Source organism: Lepidochelys olivacea (genome assembly GCF_965140295.1).
Source record: "Lepidochelys olivacea isolate rLepOli2 genome assembly, chromosome: 3".
Taxonomy (NCBI): Eukaryota; Metazoa; Chordata; order Testudines; family Cheloniidae; genus Lepidochelys; species Lepidochelys olivacea.
This window is the reverse complement of record NC_140413.1, coordinates 90,227,727-90,250,497: the sequence shown is the minus strand read 5'-3', so window position 1 is coordinate 90,250,497 and position 22,771 is coordinate 90,227,727. Positions and strand designations below refer to the sequence as shown.

General features: G+C 43.5%; 1 protein-coding gene across 1 annotated transcript; it reads right to left on the bottom strand.

Annotated features, from left to right (window-relative positions):
- Positions 1-824: 824 nt before the first annotated feature.
- Positions 825-22,699, bottom strand: RWDD1 (RWD domain containing 1). Its single transcript, XM_084624116.1, has 7 exons — positions 22,557-22,699; positions 20,228-20,293; positions 17,473-17,603; positions 13,842-13,985; positions 12,179-12,311; positions 8,748-8,810; positions 825-4,689 (listed from the first exon to the last, which is right to left on the bottom strand). The coding sequence occupies exons 1-7, from the start codon at positions 22,627-22,629 to the stop codon at positions 4,577-4,579; spliced, it is 723 nt and encodes a 240-aa protein (XP_084480242.1). The 5' UTR covers positions 22,630-22,699; the 3' UTR covers positions 825-4,576.
- Between the last annotated feature and the right edge of the window lie 72 nt (positions 22,700-22,771).

Genomic DNA, 22,771 nt, shown 5'->3' with positions numbered 1-22,771 from the left:
AGGCTAAGCCCTGATCACTGACCACAGCCTGAGTAAACTATCTGAGTGGGTAAATTACTTAGATGGTGGAGCTGGTCAAAATCCTGGCCCGCACCTCACAACCTGGGGTCTAAGGTTGCAATAAATGCAGTATCATTCACAGCTCACAACAGAGATTTTGTGCAAAGGTAGTCCAGGGGGGCTGCATAAGCACATGCACTGCACCAATAAAGTGCAAGTTGCCTCGTGTATCTCAACTGGGTGTTCATTCTGAAACCTAACAATGAAGATTTCAACACACTTCAACTCCACTTAGGCACTCAGATAAATTGAAAAATAGTATTTTGTTTTAGAGTGCAAATATTTGTAATAAAAAATATAGTGAGCACTGTACACTTTATATTGTGTTGTAATTGAAATCAGTATATATGAAAATGTAGAAAACATCCAAAAATATTTAAATAAATGGTATTCTATTATTAACAGCATGATTAATCACAATTAATTTTTTTAATCGCTTGACAGCCCTAATGACTACCAAAATCTTTCTAAACAAGTAGTTGAGTCATATGAAAGGATAATCTTGTTCTGTAACTGTGACCAAAAACACTCCTGTATTCACACCTTACATACTATTGTAATATATTTGTGTACAAAACATCTTTTGTGAGGTATCATCTGGAAACGAGTAACTTTCTGGCCAAAAGTATCATGGTGAAATGTATGTAGTGTCATCAGATGTTTGGCTGCATGCATGTGTTCTCTCTGAGTACTGCACTGGCTCTGGCCAGATACCCAGTTTAGCAGGCTTCAATCGAACTGCCCAATAAGACCACAAGACTTGGTTTAGCAGCGAAGGCGCACAGCCAGGTTTATTGTCGATGAAGCACAGGAATAGCACCTGGCAGACTCTACAAGGATACTAGCACATGTATGCTCGTGACAATGGATGCAGCTCAGTCAGTGGCAGGACTTTCCACTGCTCCCTCGGCTGGCCAAAGACACTCCCTCTGAGATACCTCTTACACACCAATGCAAAAAATTACGTATTGACCCTGATGTACCAGGGTGCCACCAATTACCTTGTATGTGTTGGGTTTGATCCAAACATCTCTATCCATCATACTGTCATCCTGACCTTATCTTCAGGATGGGTCAGTGTGTTTCTGTTATCGTTGGGGAATGTGCTGGCATCAAGGTGTTCTGGTACCACCTTTCTGGAATGCATTTGCATCTATATGCTTATGCCTAGCACTACTTAGGAATATGTGTTTCTGCAATATCAGCCCTGTTCTTGCCAGATCCTGTGATCTGGGCCTACCTTTTGCTCACAACTTAACTGTGCTTTATATTAGCAAGTTATGATCATTACTTTATCCCAGGCCTCTGATACAAGGCCTTATGTTTCAGGCCATCTTCTTACTACATGTAGCAACATTATATGTAAAGTTATAAATGCCCCCTGTATGATATTGTCAGCACATATTCAAACCCACCCAGCCCTGCCTTGGCAAAAGTTGTTCAACTGGTTTATCCTACACAACAAAATGTGTGTTTCCCTCAATGTACATATAAGTAGTAAACAGGATCCTTGAGACAGCAAGATGGGAAATGGCAGGAGATAAGGCAAATCTGCATTTCAGCATACACAGGGAAGAAGAAAGAGCAAGGAACCACCTTCACCACCCAACTCCATGTTACCTTCTTTACTGTTTGAATAAACTTTGCTTTAAGGGGTAATCTTTAGAAGAATCCATTGCAAAGGGTGACTCGACTATAAAAGTGAGAGGCAAAAACACCCCCAACAGATCTCTCCCTGCCTCTGTGTCTCTTTCACCTAAGAGAGACACAGTAACCACCTCTTTGACTCTGAGGGGAAACCCTGAAGAGAGAATATGGTCATCTGTGTTGCTGAGAACCTGCGGTAAGGATTTTACCTTGAACCAAGTCTAGCTTGTTAAGTTTTAGCTACTAGAAAGCATTTTGTCTTTATTTCTCTTGTAACCATTCCTGACTTTAATACCTAACACTTGTACTCACTTAAAACCTATTTTAAGATTAAAAAATGAAATAAGTTTATCTAACTACAAACTAATCCAGTGTTGTGTTTAAACTGAACGGTTTGGTAACTCCAGGAGAATAGCAAACAGCTGAATTTTGACCCCTTACAGCTGCAAAGGACCTCTAATATCTGAACAGTCCAACATTTGGGAGCGTGTCGGGGCCATCCTGAAAGTAGTAACCAAGGTTGCTGGAAGTCAGTGTGGGGCTAGTATGCTGTTGAGAGGCTGCTGGGGTCAGAGTTGCTGGACCAAGCGTACAGCTATATGTGGACACTCAGAGTGTGACCTGGATGCTGGCAGGCTGTTTGGGGGTGGCCCAGACTGGGAGCTACAACAGTAAAGCACTGAGGCACACAAGGTTGCAGGGCAAGCAGGGACAAGCCCTCAGTTCTGAAATGCACCCCAGAATGTGACAGTATCATGCTACATAGGGGCTTCTGGGCTGAAGGTTCCCATTTCTAAATATGTAACTAAAAGTTAAATATTTCTAGTTCTCAGAGCAAATGTGGCAATAGCAGTAAACACTCTGCATACAAACAAATTAACTTGCTTGAAGCCCTGATAGCTAAAATAGTCATACTAAAAATACATTAAAATTTAGAGTGCGCACACAAACCTCCATCATCTAGAGGCTTGGCAGCTCCCTGATCCCAATTTATTCAGAGACCTGTGTCTTGAAATTAGCTTTACGCCTAGTTATTGTTTGAACAATCACTCATACGATAACAAGGCATACCTGTACTTAGTTCCTTTTGTATACAGTATCCCAAACTACTTTATTCAAAAGAGCCTCAAGTCATCTTTGAAAAATATTATATTACATTATGAATATTTTTCCATCAGAGGAAGCGAGATCGTATCTTCATAAACAAGAAGTAAACCTGCTAAAATATTTAGCAACACGGAGATCCTTGGATTTTCATTTATAACTGATGATCAATAGCAAACATCTATTGCAGCTTGATCTATAATCACAGAGGAGTTACAATAGTGTCTTCTCCCCTCCCTCCATGTCTCACTAGCCTTCCCTCCCCAATTCAGTTATCCACTTTTGCTTATATTTCTTGCCTTGGTTTATTCACTTTCCTCTATTTCTCCATTTAAAATGCTTTCCTGTTCCTTCTTCTAAGGAAAATACAGCATCCTCCTTACTCTTCGACCCACACTCACATGCTACATCTTCCTCTCATTAGCAATAGTCTTCCATTTCGCACCTCTCTCCATAGCCTGTGATCTTCCAGCAATCCTACTGCTCTTCTCCTAGCTGTACTATTGTGGAACACAAAACAGTGCAGCAAAGCACAGAGCAAGCTGATGCCACTCTAACCCCAAGGAAACAGCTGAGCTAACATCTGCATGTTGGTTCCTGCAGCTTGGCTGGATCTTTTTGCTCTATCTTGCACTAACAGACTTTTCACCACGGTTGACTTCAACATAATGCCACACCTAGTAATTACAAGGTGCCATGGTATCTAAGAGAGACAGTATTCTGAACTGTTACTCAAGTTTAACGACAATGGTGTGGTCTTGTACACTGCTGATCGTACAGAATAAGTCCCATTAATTAAATTATTGTTTTTATAACATTTTCAATAAAGGTTAACTACTGCACAAGTTCAAAATAGAAGTTGCCTTTCAAACTGATCTATCAAACGTTTGAAAGTTATTTTAAGGCCTCCATGTCCTTTAGAACTTTTTTCCAAATTCTTGTCTGGATTATGGCCAAGGAAGTTAAAATTTGAAAAGAGCAATTAAAGGGTTTTTACTGCTCTGGTTTTACTTTTAAAAAAATCGGACCCAAGATGTCAATTTTAAACCCTATGTATCCTGCAATGGCCAAGTTATCAAATCGCCTTTCTAATGCAGAAACTATTTTATCTTTAACATCAGCAGTGTTATTGGTGGTGCTGCTGTAGTATGGGGAAGAGGAAGGATATCATCTAACATGGAACTCTGAGGAGGTGGTGTGAAGTTGGAAGGTCACCACCAGTCAGTCTCTCTCTAGCCGTTAATGAATGAGAACGGTTACAAGCATCATTAATACATTGTATACGAAGCATTGTAGAGTCCCACAGATAGAGCAGGTTTATAGTAAGCACTCCCCATTTCTTCACCAGAACTTCCACACGTATCTCAGGCTGAAGAGAACAGAACAGGTGCTCAGCACACCTTTGTACTGCCGCCCATGCAGCATCTGCCCTAGCACCTTTCCACCTTGCATGTCTGATCTCTTCAAGGGCAGTTATTGAGGTGGGAAGGGAGAACAGAACAGATGTCTGGGTTTCTAGACTTCATACAGGTTAACAATATGCCTAACATTTCACATTTGAAATGTTAAAGCCAATTTATTAATTATGATGAAAGTCATCAGAAGAGTATTCTCCTGAAATTAAAAGAGTTTGGTTTTTTTCCTTCAAAAATGAAAACCAATACATGCTTGGTAGAGCCACAGATGCTGTGGCTTTCCTGACTGCCTCTTTCTCCCTACATGTGTCCAAGCATACCAATGAAACAGCCAGTTCAGCAATTTCAGTTTAGTCACTATCTAAATCAACAGCGTTGTAATCAGGGTCATCCTCTTCATCGTCCAACTCCAAGTCATCCATTTCCTGGAACAAGGATTCATCCACTTCCACGCTGTTTCCAGCTGTAAGGGGGGGAAAATAAAACAGTGTTTTATTATGGATTTTTATGGAAACAGGAAAAAGAAAATTAGGGGTTTTTCCTTCATTCTTCAGACAGAAAAGAAAGACGTGTTGCTCTGATGCTTCTCCATCAGCTAACTCAGTGGTTTTCAACCTGTGGTCCGTGGACCCTTCGGGGTCCACAGATTGCATCTAAGATTTCCAAAGGGGTCCGCACCTCCATTTGAAATTTGTCAGGGGTCCGCAAATGAAAAAAAAAAAAGGTTGAAAACCTCTGACCTAGCTGAAAAGATCAGATTGTCTAAGAACCTTTGAGTCCTCTGCTTCACCACAGAAAACAAATTCCCCTGTACCAATTATTTACAGTTATTCCATGATGCTGGTCCAAATTTAATGAACTTTACTGTTTGGTTCACACATGTTGACTTGAACAGAATGGGGAGAGGTGGAGGAACAACCCCCACCCCTCATTTCTGATTAACTAGAATAACAATGCTTTCCCCACCCCAGTGTTTAACAGAGCTGATTGTGACATAGGTAAAATATCCACAGCCAATTGATGAACTGATGTTACCGCTGCTAGTTCCAAGAGATGGCAACTATCCGATTCATTCCAAGATAAGTGCATCAATTCCTGGAAGCTGCAAGGTCTGTATGGCCCCAAACTTGCAAACACAAGTGTAAATAAGAAAATAAATTAAAAAAAAAAATCAAAGGGACATGTGTATGAAGACACTCTAGGCTTAAATGCAAAATATGGGCCTATGGGAATATTAGAAACACAACATCTCAAACACTACGTCTAACATGATAATGCCACACGTCGCTTTCAGGACAGCAACTACTGGAATGTTATTTGAGAACATGTGACCTACAGCAGTTTAGAAGAATGCTGGTTAGACCAACATAAGTTCTTTCCATATGCCTCAAACCTCCCTCTTCTCAGCACACCAAGCAACAGTCTGAAATTTTCCAAACGAATTTAGCTCCTGAAGCAGTATCAGTTACTTTACACAGAGGGAAAAATTGCAAAGCTATATGAGATTTACAAGGAAGCAACAAAACCTGACAAATTTTTCTTTAAAGCCAACCACCCTTTTTCATACGTCGATCCTTCTTATTGGTTACACACATGAAAAATAAAATTATATTTTAAGTAACTGCTAAGGCCAGACTTATGGGGAAAAAATCATGAAAAATATATTCAAGAGTTCTACATTTAAATCACTGATTATGTCTAATGGGAAAAAGCAGAGCAGATAAAATTTAAACACCTGTACTTCCACAAAAAAACACAAAAAACCAAACAATAACCCCATCGTTTCAAGGTTTCAGTGGTGGTCATAGCAAGTTTTAGGGCTTGTCTACACTACAGGTTATGTTGGTATAACTTATGTCGCTCAGGGTTTGAACACCCCCCCCCCCCCCCCGAGCAATGTTAAGTTACACTGACCTAAGTGTCAGTGTGGACGCAGCTACCACCTCTCAGAGGTGGTTTTATTATGCCGACAGGAGAGCTCTCTCCAGTCAGCATAGAAAAGAGGTGGGCAAACTATGGCTTGGGGGCCACATCCGGCCCACAGGGCCGTCCTGCCTGACCTTTGAGCTACCGGCCAGGGAGGCTAGCTCCTGGCACCTCTCCTGCAGTCCCCCCCGCAAACATGCCTCCGCGCGGGGAGTGTGGCTGACTCCGGCTGGGTGGTGCGGCTTCCAGTTCTGCCGCTCTGAGCGGCATGGTAAGGGGGCGGGGAGGTTGGATAGCGGGCAGGGGGTCCCGGGGGGCAGTCAGGGGACATGGGACAGTTGGATGGGGCAGGGGGGGCGGTCAGGGAACATGGAACAGGGGCGGGTTGGATAGGCGTGGGAGTCCTGGGGGGCCTGTCGGGGGACAGGGAGGGGGAGGCAGTTGGATGGCATGGAGGTTCTGGGGAGTGGGGGGGGAGGGAGAAGGAGGCGGTCAGGGGACAAGGAGCAGGGAGGCTGGATGTGTCGGGTGTTCTGAGGGGGGTAGTCGGGAGTGGGCGGATAGGGGCAGGGGGGACAAGCTGTTTGGGAGAGCACAGCCTTCCCTACCTGGCCCTCCATACAGTTTTGCAACCCAGATGTGGCAAAGAATTTGCCCACCCTTGGCAGAGAACATCTTCAGCAGACCCGGTGCAGCTGCACCACTTTAGCACTTTAGTGTAGACTAGTCCAGAGAGATGCTGGAAGTGCAGCTTTGTACATTTTCATATTTCCTTCTGAGACAGCTAAAAAATGACTGATAAAACCTGCAGTATGTCACAACTGGGTCTGCATGGAACAATGGTGACATCTACTGGCCACGTAAAACAATCCCAGGCTTAGATTTCTCACCTGCAAGTATTTCACAGGAGGCATCTGTTTTCAATTAAAAGGTAATAATATAGAAAAGGTTTGAGATTTATCCACCCCCTTCCCATTGTGTATTAATGTCAGAATTACAATATGGCACGCTATTAAAGTGGAGTTATTTAAAACTAAACTGCAGTTTCTTACTCAGTCTCATGTTGTCATGCACACCTCAGCTGTGCCCGTGGTAGAGGACAGCAGAGCAACATCCTCATTTAGGGCCAGATCCTGTTCTTACTGAAGTCAGTTGGCGTTTGGTCACTGACAGGAGTAGGACCAGATGCACACTGAATTAGGGCCACCATATGGTTCAAAAGTTAATGCTTTAAAGTAAAGGTCATTTACATGGAGGGAAAAAAAAAACTTGCTGAAGACCCGAACGCCTTTAAATAAACTGTACATAGCGGTCTATTCTTCTGCTATAAAAGTTGCTGATGATATCATCAACATGGCAGGACCTGCATAAAAATATACACTCCCCAATTCAACAGCCTCTTCTACTTGTGTGCGTTCAGAGTTATCTGCCAATATCAGTGACAAAGTAAGATTTTACTGTTTTTTTACTTCCAAAAGACCTAAAGAGTCAAGAAAGCCAGGAGACAGCTAGTATCAGAAGGGTAGCCGTGTCAGTCTGAATCCTCAAAAACAATGTGGAGTCTGGTGGCACCTTAAAGACTAACAGATTTGGGCATAAGCTTTCATGGGTAAAAAACATGGAGTTTATGCATCTGAAGAAGTGGGTTTTTTACCCACAAAAGCTTATGCCCAAATAAATCTGTTAGTCTTTAAGGTGCCAAGAGACAGCTGAATTCTATTGCTTCTTGTGCATCAACTGACTGAGTTAATAAGGCCTTGGCTACATGAGAAAATTACATTGGTTTAACTTAAAACCCTTTTAAAGCGGATTTAGAAGAAGACATATTTTGCTAATGCTCTAAGTGTTTTGGGTTTGTTTGGTTTTTTTTTTTTTTTAAAAAAAAACACACTACTTTGCAATATTTCTGCTAAAGAAGTTCTCCCCACATTAAACAAACATTTAAGACAGCTTTTAACCATAATTAAGTCTACGATTTAGTCACGGAGGTCACAGATTCGGTGACATTACGGGAACTCCATGACTTCTACGCTGGCGGAGACAGGACTGTATGCCCCTGCCCTTCAACTGGGGCTGGCTGGAATCAGGACCATGCAGCCCCAGTCTCACGGCTTCCGCTGGGGCCACACACCCCAGCCCCACGGAGTCCTGGGCTTGGCAGGGGCTGCAGCCAAGGCCACATGCCCCAGCCTGGTGGCTGCAGTGGGGGCCATACACCCCCATCCTCCACTGCAGCTGGGGCTTGGTGGTGGCTGCAGTCAGGGCCGCACACTCTATCCTGCAGCTGCGGCCAGCTCCAGAGCGGGGGCTGAGTCCACCCCGTGGCTGCAACCCTGCTGCGGCCACAGGGACTCCATTCCTGCCCCCTTCCTTGCTCTGCCCGCCCAGTTATTTTTAGTAAAAGTCACGGACAGGTCATGGGCTCTGTGAATGTTCGTTTATTGCCCATGACCTGTCCGTGACTTTTACTAAAAATAACGTGACAAAATCTTAGCTTTAACCATAACTTAGCTGCACAATTTGAAGTTTAGTCAGATTTCTAAACAAGTCTTTCAACAGTGCAAATAATGGAAAAAAAAAACACCATAAGTTTACCTTCTTCTAAGAACTGAATGTCAGACGTGTCAAGATTATGATCTGTTTCAAATAGTTGTTTTCCTAAAAGAAATAATAAATATTAAAATTAGTGATAGCTTGGAATGTAGTTACTAAAACCAGGCAACATGAAATTTTGTAAGAGTCTTTTAGAATTTTGCTAAAAGAAAAGGAGTACTTGTGGCACCTTAGAGACTAACCAATTTATTTGAGGATGAGCTTTCGTGAGCTACAGCTCACTTCATCGGATGCATCCGATGAAGTGAGCTGTAGCTCACGAAAGCTCATCCTCAAATAAATTGGTTAGTCTCTAAGGTGCCACAAGTACTCCTTTTCTTTTAGCGAATACAGACTAACACGGCTGTTTCTCTAAAACCTTTTAGAATTTTGATATTTAAATAACATCGAAGTCATATTTGATAATTTGTGTACCCTTGGCATTTTCCTCAGACTATACTTGGACCAGTTACTTCTTTGCCTATCTCATCTATTAAATTTTAAGCTTTCTGGGCAGATGTTGTCCATCTTTCTGGGATTCCTTCCCTTGCAGGTGAGACAGGCTCTGCAAAAGAGCTCCATGCAAGAATTAATGCAGCTTCAGGTGAAATCAACGCTGAGAGAAAGGATATACCCCCACTGTCTCCTCTGGTTTTGCCTGGAGGTCACACACAATGCTCCTGAAGTGTCAAGGAGGAAGAATATAGTGCTGTTGATCTATCACATTTATGCGCAACAGGTCAAATCGTCATCTCCATGAACTGACTTGGGCCAATCAGGCCCATGTTTGTTGCATTCAACATGTATTTGACTCCCCTTCCTACCATGTGTCCATGTAAAGTAAAATGGAAGCTTTTGTAAAAATGGACATGAATCTTTCCATGCTCACATTACCTATCTTCTGAGAATTTAAAGAAATTCATTTTATACTGATTCTACAGTCTACTCGAAAACCATTTAACATGCCTAATGTTCATATTAAATTGCTTAAGTATATATTTGTATTGCTACTACACGACTTCTAAAACATGTCAGATTTAGCAAAATCCTTTCAAACATACATTTCCATTAATTTAGCCTAATAAATTTTTAAAAAACATATATCCTCACAAGTTACATGTGTGGCTCGAAAGCTTGTCTCTCTCACCAATTGATGTTGGTTGAGTAAAAGATATTACCTCACCCACCCTGTCTCTCTAATATCCTGGGACCGACAAGGCTACAACTACACTGCAAAAAACTCTTTGACACTGCAGAGGCCAAATCCAGAGGTCCTTATTCAGTCAAACTCCCATCAAAGTCAATACCTCAGGATCTGAAGCCACATCTCTGATATCAATCTATTTCACACAAGCGTCACCGTTTGTATTTGCTTTGTGGGCACAACCCTGGTTCTCTTCATGCACAAGCAAATTGGCTTAAAATGCATCATTTTAATTGTGTTTAACTGTGTGGGAGGTCAACCAGCAGAAAGTCTCTGTATTGTCTTCACCCTTTCTGTGCCATGGAGCCAAGCTCTGCAGCATTGCCCTGATTTTAAACATGGAGGGGATACTTTCAGTGGGCCAGCATGGCCCTAAAAAAAAAAAGATATGGATCTACAAGGCTGTAATCCCATTGGAGGAAAGGGGTCAATGATAGGCCATAATCACGACTCCTCTCCAGCCACAACCAAGTTGTGCAGTTGTCTGGGAATGAAAATTTCTTTCCGCATAGACCATTCCTACTGGTAACTCAGGCTTTGCCCATTTGATAGTCACTTTGCTCCCTCTTATGGCATATGGCCAGATCAAACTGAATTATATGGACAGTAAGAATACTGCATCACCACCTAACCCTGCTTCTAAACCTCTCAGAGGACAAGACATTGTGTCTTCCTTATACTGGTTACCTGTCTCATGCATTAACAAATATATCACTATTTTGCAGTAACAAACCAGAAACAATACAAACATCTACATTCAACTAAATAATTTAATGTGGAGCTGGCAATCTACAGTAACTCCCCACTTAAAGTCGTCCTGGTTAACGATGTTTCGTTGCTGATCAATTAGGGAACATGCTCGTTTAAAGTTGTGCAATGCTCCCTTCTAACGTCGTTTGGCAGCCGCCTACTTTGTTCACTGCTTACAGGACGAGCAGCCCGTTGGAGCTAGCTGGTGGGGGCTTGGAACCAGGGTGGATCGGCAGCCCCCCATCAGCTCCCCGCTCCCCTAAGTTCCCTGTGCAGCAGCCAGCCATCAGGCTATCAATTGCCGGCAGTTCAGCTGTCCCTCCCCCCACAGCCATGTGCTGCTCCTGCCCTCCCCAGAGCCTCCTGCTTGCTGTGTGTGTGTGGGGGGGGGGGGCGGGCGGACACATCGGTGCGTGAGGGAGAGGGAGGCTAATGTCAGGGTGTCCCCCTCCCCCTTGCTCCTGCACCCCGCTTACACCATCTTCCATAGAGCAGGGGGATACACACAACAGGGCTCAGGACGGAGGGAACTTCTCCATCTCAGTTCGCTGATTAACTTAAAAAGGCAGTGTATTTAGAGTGGGGTCAGCATCCTTAAAGGAGCAATGCGCATCTCTCTCTCACACAGGGTGTGTGTCTCTGTCTGCCATGCTCTCTCTCCTCCCTCCATTCCTGCTGCCTTGTAGAGCATGAGGCTACATTAACAACGAGTTAACCCTTGAGGGCTCAGCCAATTGCTAGTTCATCATTTAGCAGTAAGGCATCCCCTGGGAAATAGCCCACCCTCTGACTTCACCACCTCGAACAAGCTTCACAATCATCATCGCTATGTTCCAGTGTTAAATTGTTTGTTTAAAACTTATACTGTGTGTGTGTGTGTGTGTATATATATAGAGAGAGAGAGACACACACACACACAATAGTCTTTTGTCTGGTGAAAAAAATTTGCCTGGAACCTAACCCCCCTATTTCCATTAATTCTTCTGGGGAAATTGGATTCACTTTAACATTGTTTCACTTAAAGTCGCATTTGTCAGGAACGTAGCTACAACGTTAAGCGAGGAGTTACTGTATATGTTCAAATAAATTGGTTAGTCTCTAAGGTGCCACAAGTCCTCCTTTTCTTTTTGTATATGTTCCAGCGCAACACAGACTATCTTATCATATCACTCTCCATTTTCCTCCCCTTTCCAATTTTCCTCACCATTCCTTGATGCTTGAATGGGTCTTGTGTGAGAAATGGACTACTCACACTTGCACCAACACAAATGCTCAAGCCTCCTTTCTAAGGCACCACAATAAGAAGCTAATGCTTAGTTTACAAGATAAATCTTCCCCGTTAACAATCAGACCTTGATTCGCATCTGACAATACTATACTAATCTTTTACTATAAAAAATAAAATTCTTGGACATGGTTTCATTATTTGACATACTGGTCTGATAAGTTGGCAAACTTGGAGAAAATTGCAAAGTCATACCACTTAATTTATTTTTGCCTGATTGCTCTTCTTCTTTCATCTTTTTTCTTTTAATTTCTAGGAGCTCTGCATCAAACTTTGCTTTCCAGCTTAGGAAATTCTCGATTGTAACAGGAGTGCCATGGAAACATAGCTGTAAAAGAAAAAAAAAGTTACGATTCCAGTGGCAAAGCAAAGAGTTAAGATTAATATTCTCTTTATGGTTGAAATTATTGTATGCCAAGATGCAGTAACTACTAGGCACCAATTTTAACTAGGTTTCTTATAGCAAATTAACCCCCACTACAATAAGAAAGTGAAAAGTGTGATATTCTTAGTCGTTTTTATGTGTGGCTTGCAAATTTATTCACAGAAGACTATTGTAGAAAATTCCTGTTTTGATTTGGATCTATAATGTAATACCAATAAGATAAAGCAGCATATACACAGGTGGGTAGTGCACCTTGTTAGTGGTTTAGGTCAAGTCACAATGAAAAAGGGGTGTGTACATGAGCGCTAAGGATGGATTGGACAGATATGCTTTGTATATGAATATTTGTTGTTAAAATTCCTAAAACCACAGAACACTTTATATTTAATATCTGTACCACACAGGGGGGTGACATATATGACCAGCAAGACTTCTCCTCTATCATGGAGGAAGAGGAGAATAACTGTTCCTTCCACCATGGCAACTACATAATGACCCTACTGTGCAATCACATTCCTCCATACGATAGGGCTTCCAGAGTGCTTTGTGCTTGTAAAAGCCCATGGCCAAAGCTCGTAATCTGGGATTTCAGAAATGCAGTGCACTCTGAGGTGTAAATATCTGGGAAACACCAAAGAGCATGAGTGTGTGAACAGACCTATAGTGATGGGATCCAAACTGAAAGGATATGGAGTCCTACAGCCCTCTAGCTGCTACCAAAAGAAGGAAGTGAAAACTCAGTGGTGGAGTTTCTTCTAACACATCTTGAGAAGGGGAAGAGCTACTTAGTGGTGGCAAACAAATACCAGGCTACAGTGAAGAGGCTAATGGGTCTGGCTGACTCTAGAGTTTGAGCCATCCAACTTCCTTTCCATCAAGTCAATTGACAGAGGAATGGAGTTGCCCCGCTTCTTGGTTGCATTCATGTTATAAAGGAGAGAGAGGAAGCATCAGAAAACTGTATAGGCTGTTCAAACCTTCAACAGCTGGCCACGGTCCCACAGGGACCGTACAACATCTGAGAACAGTGTGAGGGTAATGCAATATACTCTAGTCCCTCCTGCTCCTCATCCCTTCCTTCCACTTAAAATGAAAGCCACACGGAGGATGGCATGGCGCTGGTTAACACCAGCTCTGCGCTAAGTGGGCACTCCCTCATTTCAGGGAAGAATATCTGGCTAGAGGGATGATGTCAGTGTCCACTCTCTGTGCTGTCTGGGGGTCCAAAGGGAGAGAAGTAGTCAGAGGACATCCCCAAACCTTTCAAAGCAATGCCAGAAAAGTTCAACCTGGAAAGTGCAATATTTATGATTTAATAAATCACGGAAGTTGTGCTCAATGTGTGGCTACTTCTGAAGTTTTAAATATTGCTTCTGCCTGTTGTGTGTCTGGGACAATACTACTGCTAATCAATCCTACCTCAACCACAGCACCTTTAGGAAGGAAAGCCAGAAAACGGAATACTTCACCCACCTTTTCTGCCTCCTCTGCTTCTCTTTCCTTCTGTTTCTTTTCCTCCTCTTGTCTTGTTTTTATTTGATCCACTATTTCATTTAATTTCTCTTGTACAGCTGACACTAGAGTGAAGATCATTACCATCCCCAAGTTCTCTTCTGCCTGCAACATAAAAGGCGGCAGCCTCAGACAGGCAATTCACTAGGCAAACTTGTCATGGACAGAGAGGTTACACATTATGCCTGTTTGGAAAGTGCTTATGCTTAGTCTTGTAGGAATGCAAGTTTCACTGCTGAATTGCCTTGCACCAGTTCTGGAAATTAGTCAAATTTATTTCACTGGGTTTAAGCCACTTAAAATGATCCCAGGTGAGAGAGGAGGGAAGAGCAGTAAACATCAACACTGTTCTCTCAGGTCACTATTAGAGATGTAAATAGGGTTTAAAAATAGTAATCGTTAAACCTATTAAAATTCTATTGGTTAAATGAGTAACCCTTTAGGAGTTCACATAGGTGGTGAACTAAGGGTGCAGGGGGTGCTGCAGCACCCCCACATTTTATGTGGGACCCCACTGCCTGCCACGTGGGGCCAGCAGTGGAGTTTAACCATTAACCAAAACTGATGCTTATCTGTTAAACTGGTTAAACTTTTACATCCCTAGTCACTATCTTCACAACAGGTTACCAATACCATCTGATTATAGCCCGCACTCTTGGCAGGAAGGGGATACAGGGTGCTGCTAATTAACCAAAAAAACCCAAACTCATTTGTTAAATTAAATAATTTTAAAGCAGGTGGGGATAGAACTCCCTAGTCATGAATTTCTGGAGCCACACACTGCAGTTCACAGCAAGCCTTCCAGCCCAGTAGGCTGACTCGTGCTAAAGGAGCTTGAGCCAGCACACTAAAGATAGCGAAGTGGACAATGTGGCTCTGGAGGAGACTCAGGTTAGTACCTCGAGGCTCAGACCCAGGGGGTTGGGTGGGCTTGAGAGCCCAAGCTGTAACGTCTGTACAGTTATTTTTAGCAGGCTCGCTCCCAGCTGCAGGGTAGACATACCCACAGGTGCTTACTAATTGCCCGTACAAGCCAATATGGTAGCGAAGACCACATTTCTGCACTGTGTCCCCAGTCCTCACTGCTGTTACCAGTCCTACGAGAAACATGGATGCTAGGATCGTTCAGCTAGCTCAGGTAATAGCAAGGTCTTATCTTGATTTTAGTTTCTTTCTTAAGTGCCTTAATACTTCCTATACTCTAGTTGTCCAAAGACCTAGCGGGTTTTCCTGTATTTTGGAAGTCTTAATACCTGGCAACTTATTTACACAAAACTGTTAAATACAATCAAAGGCATCTGTGCCAGGAAAAAGTTGTGGAGCAGGAGAGGTGTTAAACAATTTATTTAGAGCCTTCCCATTTCAGAGCTGTTGTTGTTGTGTTTGTGAACCCTAACACAGGGGGCAATTGAACCTTACTTTGTCATACTCAAAGTTTAAGGCTAGAAGGGACCACTAGATCATCTCCTTTGATATACAGGAGATCACAGGCCACCACCACCACCCAACACCGACACACTAAACCCAACAACCAAAATTAGACCAAAGAATTACAGCCCACAGTAGACTAAACTATTATGTGCCACTGGCAGAGAATAGGAGGGACCAGTGCTCCAGACCTCTGCAATGGCAGGGTATTCATTAAGCGAAATATATGCAGATGATCCTGGCAAGCTACCTGCACCTACAATGCAGAGGAAAGCAAAAAGAAAAAAACCCAGTGTCAATGCCAATCTGAATTGGGGGAAAATTCTTTCCCAATCCCACATTTGGTGATCAGTTAGACCCTGAATACGTGAACAACCAGCCAGCCAGACACCTGAGAGAAAGAATGCTTGATACCAGCTCCAAGCACCAGCCCATCCAATGTCCTATGTCCAGTCATAGCCATCTCTGATGCTTCAGAGAAAAGAAAAGAAAAAAGAAAAGTGGGGTGGGGCGGGGCAGGGCAGTAGGGGAATCCCTTCCTGATCTCAGCAAGTGACTGGCAGAAGTCCTTAAGCATGAGATTTTAGGAAATATCAGACAAGAACCAGAGAGAGGATCCCCAAGACTGCAGCTGCCAAGCCCTGCCTCCTCACCATCACAAACTCCTCTCTCATACAATCCCACTTGTAAATTTGTCCAGTTCTCTCTTAAAACTAAGTTGTTTGCCCCACATCTCCTATTGGGAGGCTGTTCCAGAACCTCACTTCTCTGACAGTTAGAAATCTTGTAATTACCAGCCTGCATTTGTTGATGGCCAGTTAATACCCAGTTGTTCTTGTGCTAACATACACTAAAGGACTAAATGGCTCTTCATCCTCCCTGGTGTTTACTCCCCTAATGTATTTAGAGAGCAATCAGATCCCATTGCAGACTTCATTTTCTTAGGGTATGTTTATACTACAAACATAAGTCGACATACATTAGATCAACTTTACCGCAGTAATTACCATGGTGGTGCATGTTCACACTTCCCTCCTTGGGTTGGTGGTACATGTCCTCACCAGGAGCGCTTCCACCAATCTAAGACAGGCAGTATGGGGTGCTGAGAACCCGGTCTCTTAGCTCCGCTGGCAGCTCCCTGCTGGGACCCCAGCTACCGCCCAGGCTCCCAGCAGACTGCCCCCTCCTCCCCCTCTGGGAGCAGTGAGGTGAAGCCACCTGGAGCTTCTGGCTCACAGGGAGCGGGATCCAGCTGCTCCGACTTCTTGCCCTCCCCTGGCCTGGAGCCAGGCAGCCTTGTCAATATCACAGCTCAGGAAGCCCTGAAACTGACAAGGCTGCCCAGCTCCTGGCCAGGCGCAGACTCCCAGGGCCCAGGCTTCTGGCTTCAGCTCCCAGCGGGAAGCAGGCTCCTGCTGTTCAGGCTTCTCGCCCCAGCTCCTCAGGGGACAGCTGGGCTCTAGCTGCTCTGCTTTCTTGTCAATTTCAGGATTCCTGCCGTGAAACTGACTTGACAGCAAGCAGCCAAAGTAAGTAATGCTGCTGTCACCCTAACTATACCGACATAAGCCCTGTGCCTCTCGTGGAGGTAGAGTTATTATGTTGGGGTAGTAGGGCACTTACATAGTCAAGAGCAAAGCTGTAGTGTAGAACTGACATAATTAGGTCAACATAAGCTGCCTTACATCAACCTGTGTAGCATAGACCAAACCACAGGCTAAACAAGCCAAGCTCTTTTAGTATGCTCTCATAAGATAGGCCCTCCAATCCTCTGATTATCCTACTAGCTGTTCTTTGTACCTTGTTTAACAGAGCCATTTCTAAAGCTAGATCATGCATCTTTATATGGCTGATCACATGCATCTTTACGTGGCTGATCATGCATCTTTACGTGGCATTTAAAAAAAAATCAGCATGTTTTGTTTTAAATATATACCACACAACTTTTTATAACGGTCAAAAATCAAAGTCTTAGGGTTTGGAAAATTAAACTCAAGTTAATGTAAGTCACTCCCTACAGCAGAATGCACAAATCAATTCGTAAGACATATGCTCTTCTAAGTTTTGGTTAGCATCAGAATTTACTGTGCCTACTTCACCTCTCAAACCAATGAATTATGAAACAACATCAATAAGAGAGTCAATATAGTCTTAATTTCCTTACCTGTTGTGCTAGAAGGTTTAGTATGTCTGTGACATCATTATCTTCAAGGTTCTCCTGGGAGAATATTTCATAAAGTGGAGTTTCATCTGGATATTTTTCTCCATAGGTAAATTTAAGGGTTGCCTGGACAGCTACGGTACAAAAGGCAATCTTAGTGTGACGGCCTCAAACTTCATAAATATTAACTCTTAATGCTGAGGTTTATATTAGAGTAACAATCTTGTTTTGTTTAACAATCCACAACAACATCTATTTTAAAAATGGAACTAACACCTTACAATAATTATAACAGTTGGTTTGAATATAACATATGAATCTCAACTCATCATTAACCCTCAGATGTGCTATAAAAGTTACCCATGACACAGGAGACAATTCTTGGCACTTACTGGCTGTTTACACCTTCAATTCACATTAGAAACAGTAATTAGTCTATGTAATACTCCTCTGAGGTACTGCAGATCAGCAAGCAATATCCCCTTTTAAAGAGTAAAGTAAGAGAGAGATTAAGTGACTTGACCAGGGCTATAAAGTGGGTCAGCAGCAAAACCAAGATTAGAATCCAGGAGTCCCAGTACTGTGCCAATCCAGTACACCATACCACCAAGAGTATTTCTTGCCACATTTGGTATGTAAATTTGTACCACAATATTTGGTACGTAAATACCTAGTCAGCATGTGATATGAAGACATACTGAACCACTATTGTGACTGACTGAGAGCTTCCTGCAGTTCTGAACTGCTATACACTTCAAATCTACACTTTCCATAGACTGTCATGTTTTTCTGATTAAGGACCCGCTCTTATTGACTTCAACAGAAACAGGACCAGACCCAGCAAACAACCAACTACATTTTTAGTGGTAGCAGTAAGCTATATCTTAAACATCACAAGGAATTGTTCTGATTGGGCAAGTCACAATCTACTGATCAGAACATATTAACAGTAGATTAAGAGTTCTTAAGTAACAGATCTAGGAAAAAAGAAAAGGAGTACTTGTGGCACCTTAGAGACTAACCAATTTATTTGAGCATAAGCTTTCGTGAGCTACAGCTCACTTCATCAGATGCCTTCAGTGGAAAGTGTAGAAGATCTTTTTATACACACAAAGCATGAAAAAAAACCTCCCCCCACCCCACTCTCCTGCTGGTAATAGCTTATCTAAAGTGATCACTCTCCTTACAATGTGTATGATAATCAAAGTGGGCCATTTCCAGCACAAATCCAGGGTTTAACAAGAACATCTGAGGAGGGGAGGAAAAAACAAGGGGAAATAGGTTACCTTGCATAATGACTTAGCCACTCCCAGTTGCTATTCAAGCCTAAGGTAATTGTATCCAATTTGCAAATGAATTCCAATTCAACAGTTTCTCCCTGGAGTCTGGATTTGTGAGAGTGTTGGGTCATCCTTCAGGATAGGTTGTAGATCTCTATCAAGATCTCTATCAAGCATTCTTACAACTACAATACCCACCTGCAGAAGTAAAGAAACAGATTGATAGAGCCAGAAGAGTTCCCAGAAGTCACCTACTACAGGACAGGCCTAACAAAGAAAATAACAGAACGCCACCAGCCGTCACCTTCAGCCCCCAACTAAAACCCCTCCAACGCATTATTAAGGATCTACAACCTATCCTGAAGGATCTACAACACTCTCACAAATCTTGGGAGACAGACCAGTCCTTGCCTACAGACAGCCCCCCAACCTGAAGCAAATACTCACTAGCAACCACATACCACACAACAGGATCACTAACCCAGGAACCTATCCTTGCAACAAAGCCCCTTGCCAACTGTGCCCACATATCTATTCAGGGGACACCATCACAGGGCCTAATAACATCAGCCACACTATCAGAGGCTCCTTCACCTGCACATCCACCAATGTGATATATGCCATCATGTGCCAGCAATGCCCCTCTGCCATGTACATTGGTCAAACTGGACAGTCTCTGCATAAAAGAATAAATGGACACAAATCAGATGTCAAGAATTATAACATTCATAAACCAGTCGGAGAACACTTCAATCTCTCTGGTCACGCGATTACAGACACGAAAGTTGCAATATTACAACAAAAAAACTTCAAATCCAGACTCCAGCGAGAAACTGTTGAATTGGAATTCATTTGCAAATTGGATACAATTACCTTAGGCTTGAATAGCGACTGGGAGTGGCTAAGTCTTTATGCAAGGTAACCTATTTCCCCTTGTTTTTTCCTCCCCTCCTCAGATGTTCTTGTTAAACCCTGGATTTGTGCTGGAAATGGCCCACTTTGATTATCATACACATTGTAAGGAGAGTGATCACTTTAGATAAGCTATTACCAGCAGGAGAGTGGGGTGGGGGGAGGTATTTTTTCATGCTTTGTGTGTATAAAAAGATCTTCTACACTTTCCACTGAATGCATCCGATGAAGTGAGCTGTAGCTCAAGAAAGCTTATGCTCAAATAAATTGGTTAGTCTCTAAGGTGCCACAAGTCCTCCTTTTCTTTTTGTGAATACAGACTAACACGGCTCTTAAACAGGTCTAGGAAAACATCATTGTAAACTATTCTGAAGCACCAACTACAGCGGTAGACTTACCTGATATTCAGAGCCCATTCACAAGAGGACAACCAGATTTCCCACAACAGGTTATTTCACATTATATCTACTAGAGATAGACACAGATACTTGGAATAATATTTTAAAACAATCAGGCCTTATAATTTCAGAAGTTATAAAGAAAAGTTTTCCCCATGACCGACTTACTTTCATCGTTTTCTCCTGCTTCAGATGTCACTGTGATGGTGAAACTTGTTGGGTTTTCTGATAATACTGTAAAAAAGTAAAGAAATAGTACATAAATGAGAGATTCTTAAAGTCAGACACCTTTTCTTTACTAGCCTATGGGTGCTACCTTGGTTCTGTTATTTCATTAAACCGGAACATCTTTAGGTCTCTAACAAGAAGCCTCCAATCCATTAATTTTTTTTCCCTAGATAAACAATTTTCTCTTCTTGATGATTTAATATCTGTTTTGTTCTTCTGCTATTACAGAGTGTACATATAGTACCAATCTCACATAAAATGTTTGTCCACCAAAAGGATATAGATACAGTGCAAATCTAATCTTAAGTTTTTCTATGTGAGGATATAGGAGAACAAATCATTTGAGCAAAAAAAGGTTAAAATGTCTGTTTATGAATTAATTATATGCATACTGAATACCAGGCGCTTTCTTGGTCTAAATGCAGCTGCTCATTCACTACCTATTCATTACCAGTCTCACTGGTAAGCAGAAGAATAGCAACGGGTGCATTTCTATCTTTATTCTAAGAAGAACATGTAGTAACTCTACAAAAGAGAAATCAGCTCCTATTGATATTTTTAAAAAGGCACCAAAAAAGTGGGAAGTACTTTTCAGAGCAAACAGAAGTGCTTGGATCCTGCCTCAAAGAATCAGCAATCTAACTTTGGAAGTGATATGACAGGTGAAGGCAATTAATTGCTGACATGAACAATTTAGAGATGAAAGTTAAATTCACCCAAGACCTCAAAACAAGGTCCTAACCACCAGTTACTTTATGAGTACTATGTAGGGAACCCCTAGAAGCGTGGCACCACAAGGTGGTTTCTGACAACTGTGCATAACCTGGGAAGATGGATGGGCACACGAGACCCACAATTTTGCAGATTAGTGGCTCCAGCTCGTTGTATAGCTTTTTCAGAGGGGCTGTAGCACATTACCCCGAGTAATGGCCACAGGAGAACTCTATCTTCTCGTTGCAGATCCAGACTGTGGGCTGTCATAGAGTGAATTTCACCTGATTATTCAGGAGTATAAACAAGTGAAAGATTTTCACCAAAAAGTCTGAAAATCTGACCTAAGCCCTGTTGTTGTTACAGACTACAATACACTTTTTTCTGGGCTTGAGGAAATCCTAGCAGTGAGCTGGCTCAGCTCAAATGGCATTTTACAGCTTTAATCTAGGACTTCATTATGTTCTATGATTCTGCATCTTGAGTCACTGATAATAAATTCATACACCTTTGGCTTAACAAGCTAAAATAACTTCAACACAGATTTTAAAAGGCTGAAATAAGCAGCAAGACAATTAAATAAGAATCTGAAAAAGAGCACCCCAGCGCTTGCAAATTTAATTGTCAAATAAGAGTTTGGATTTACCGCCACTTCCTTTACCTAACAGGTCATGACAAAGCAATAAGCAAAAATGAATTGTTTTGGAAAAGCTCTGTGTTTTGTGCTTTACAGGGATGACAGACGAGATAATCACAGTGCTCCATTCTGATGTTGGAAACTATGAAAAAAAGCCAGGCATTGGAAATGCAACAAGTATGGAGGCAAACTGAGCATCTGTTACCTACTCAGCAATGCCACACGCCTGGCGAGGATCAGAAACGAGAAAAGAAAGCCGAGCAGGGCTCCAAGTTGGCTCGTTTTTGTCTTTAATTTCCACCCAGGTGTCTGCAAGAGCCCTGCTTGTAAAGGCTCACCCAAAGGCGCTCACCCTAGATCCTCGCCCACGTCCTGCTGGAGCACGGTGAGCTAGGAGTGCCGGGGCCTAGCAGCAGCGAGGGGTGTCAGAGAAACCAGACTGACACACGCCACAAAAAGCAACTCAAGGTCAGGAACCTACGGAGGGGCTGGGAGGGAGCAGCCTGGGGCTAGCGAGAACTAACCCAGCGCAAGCCAGCCGCTCTGCTCAGCGGGGCAGGGGGCAGAGAAGCCAGCCCGGCTCTGCTGCCCCCAGCCCCGGGGGAAGCCTAGGGTAACGCCACAGGACTCCCGCAACCGGCGTATTTAAAGAGGAGCGGGGCCCCCGCACCCGCTGGACCCTGTTTAGAGCGGCCCAGGTGGGGGGCCCCGCTGCTAAGTGCGTGGCGCTGCGACCCAAAGCGCGGCTCCGCCACCCCCAGCTCCCTGCCCGGGCACGCCGCCGCCGCAGGAGCCGGGAGGCGCTCGGGGAGCTGCGCGCCATGCAAGGACTGGGGGGGGCGGGTCCACCCTCGCCCCGCTGCAGGGAAGCTCGCGCCAGCTCCTCGAGCCAGGCTCCCCCCCCCCCCCCCCGCGGCTGACCCGTGAACGAGTCCGGGTAGATGGACTCCAGCGCCTCCCGCTCGTTGCGCTGCTCCTCGCTGCAATCGGCCATGGTCCCGCGCCGCCGGCCATGGAACGCTCCGCCACGGCCCAGCCACCCGGGCGGCCCGCGCAGGCGCACCCCGGCCAGGGGGAGGAGCTGAAGCCGTGACACATCCGCAGCTCTGTTCTCGACCTGGGCCGCCAGCCGCCCT

Bases quoted from the DNA above. Each gene is read 5' to 3' on its own strand.
- RWDD1 (XM_084624116.1), bottom strand. From the start codon at position 22,629: ATGGCCGATTGCAGCGAGGAGCAGCGCAACGAGCGGGAGGCGCTGGAG. The intron at 20,294-22,556 runs GTCAGCCGCGGG...ACTTTTTTACAG, and splicing joins CTACCCGGACTCGTTCACGG to TATTATCAGAAAACCCAACA. The intron at 4,690-8,747 runs GTAAACTTATGG...CCCCCCTTACAG, and splicing joins CATTCAGTTCTTAGAAGAAG to CTGGAAACAGCGTGGAAGTG.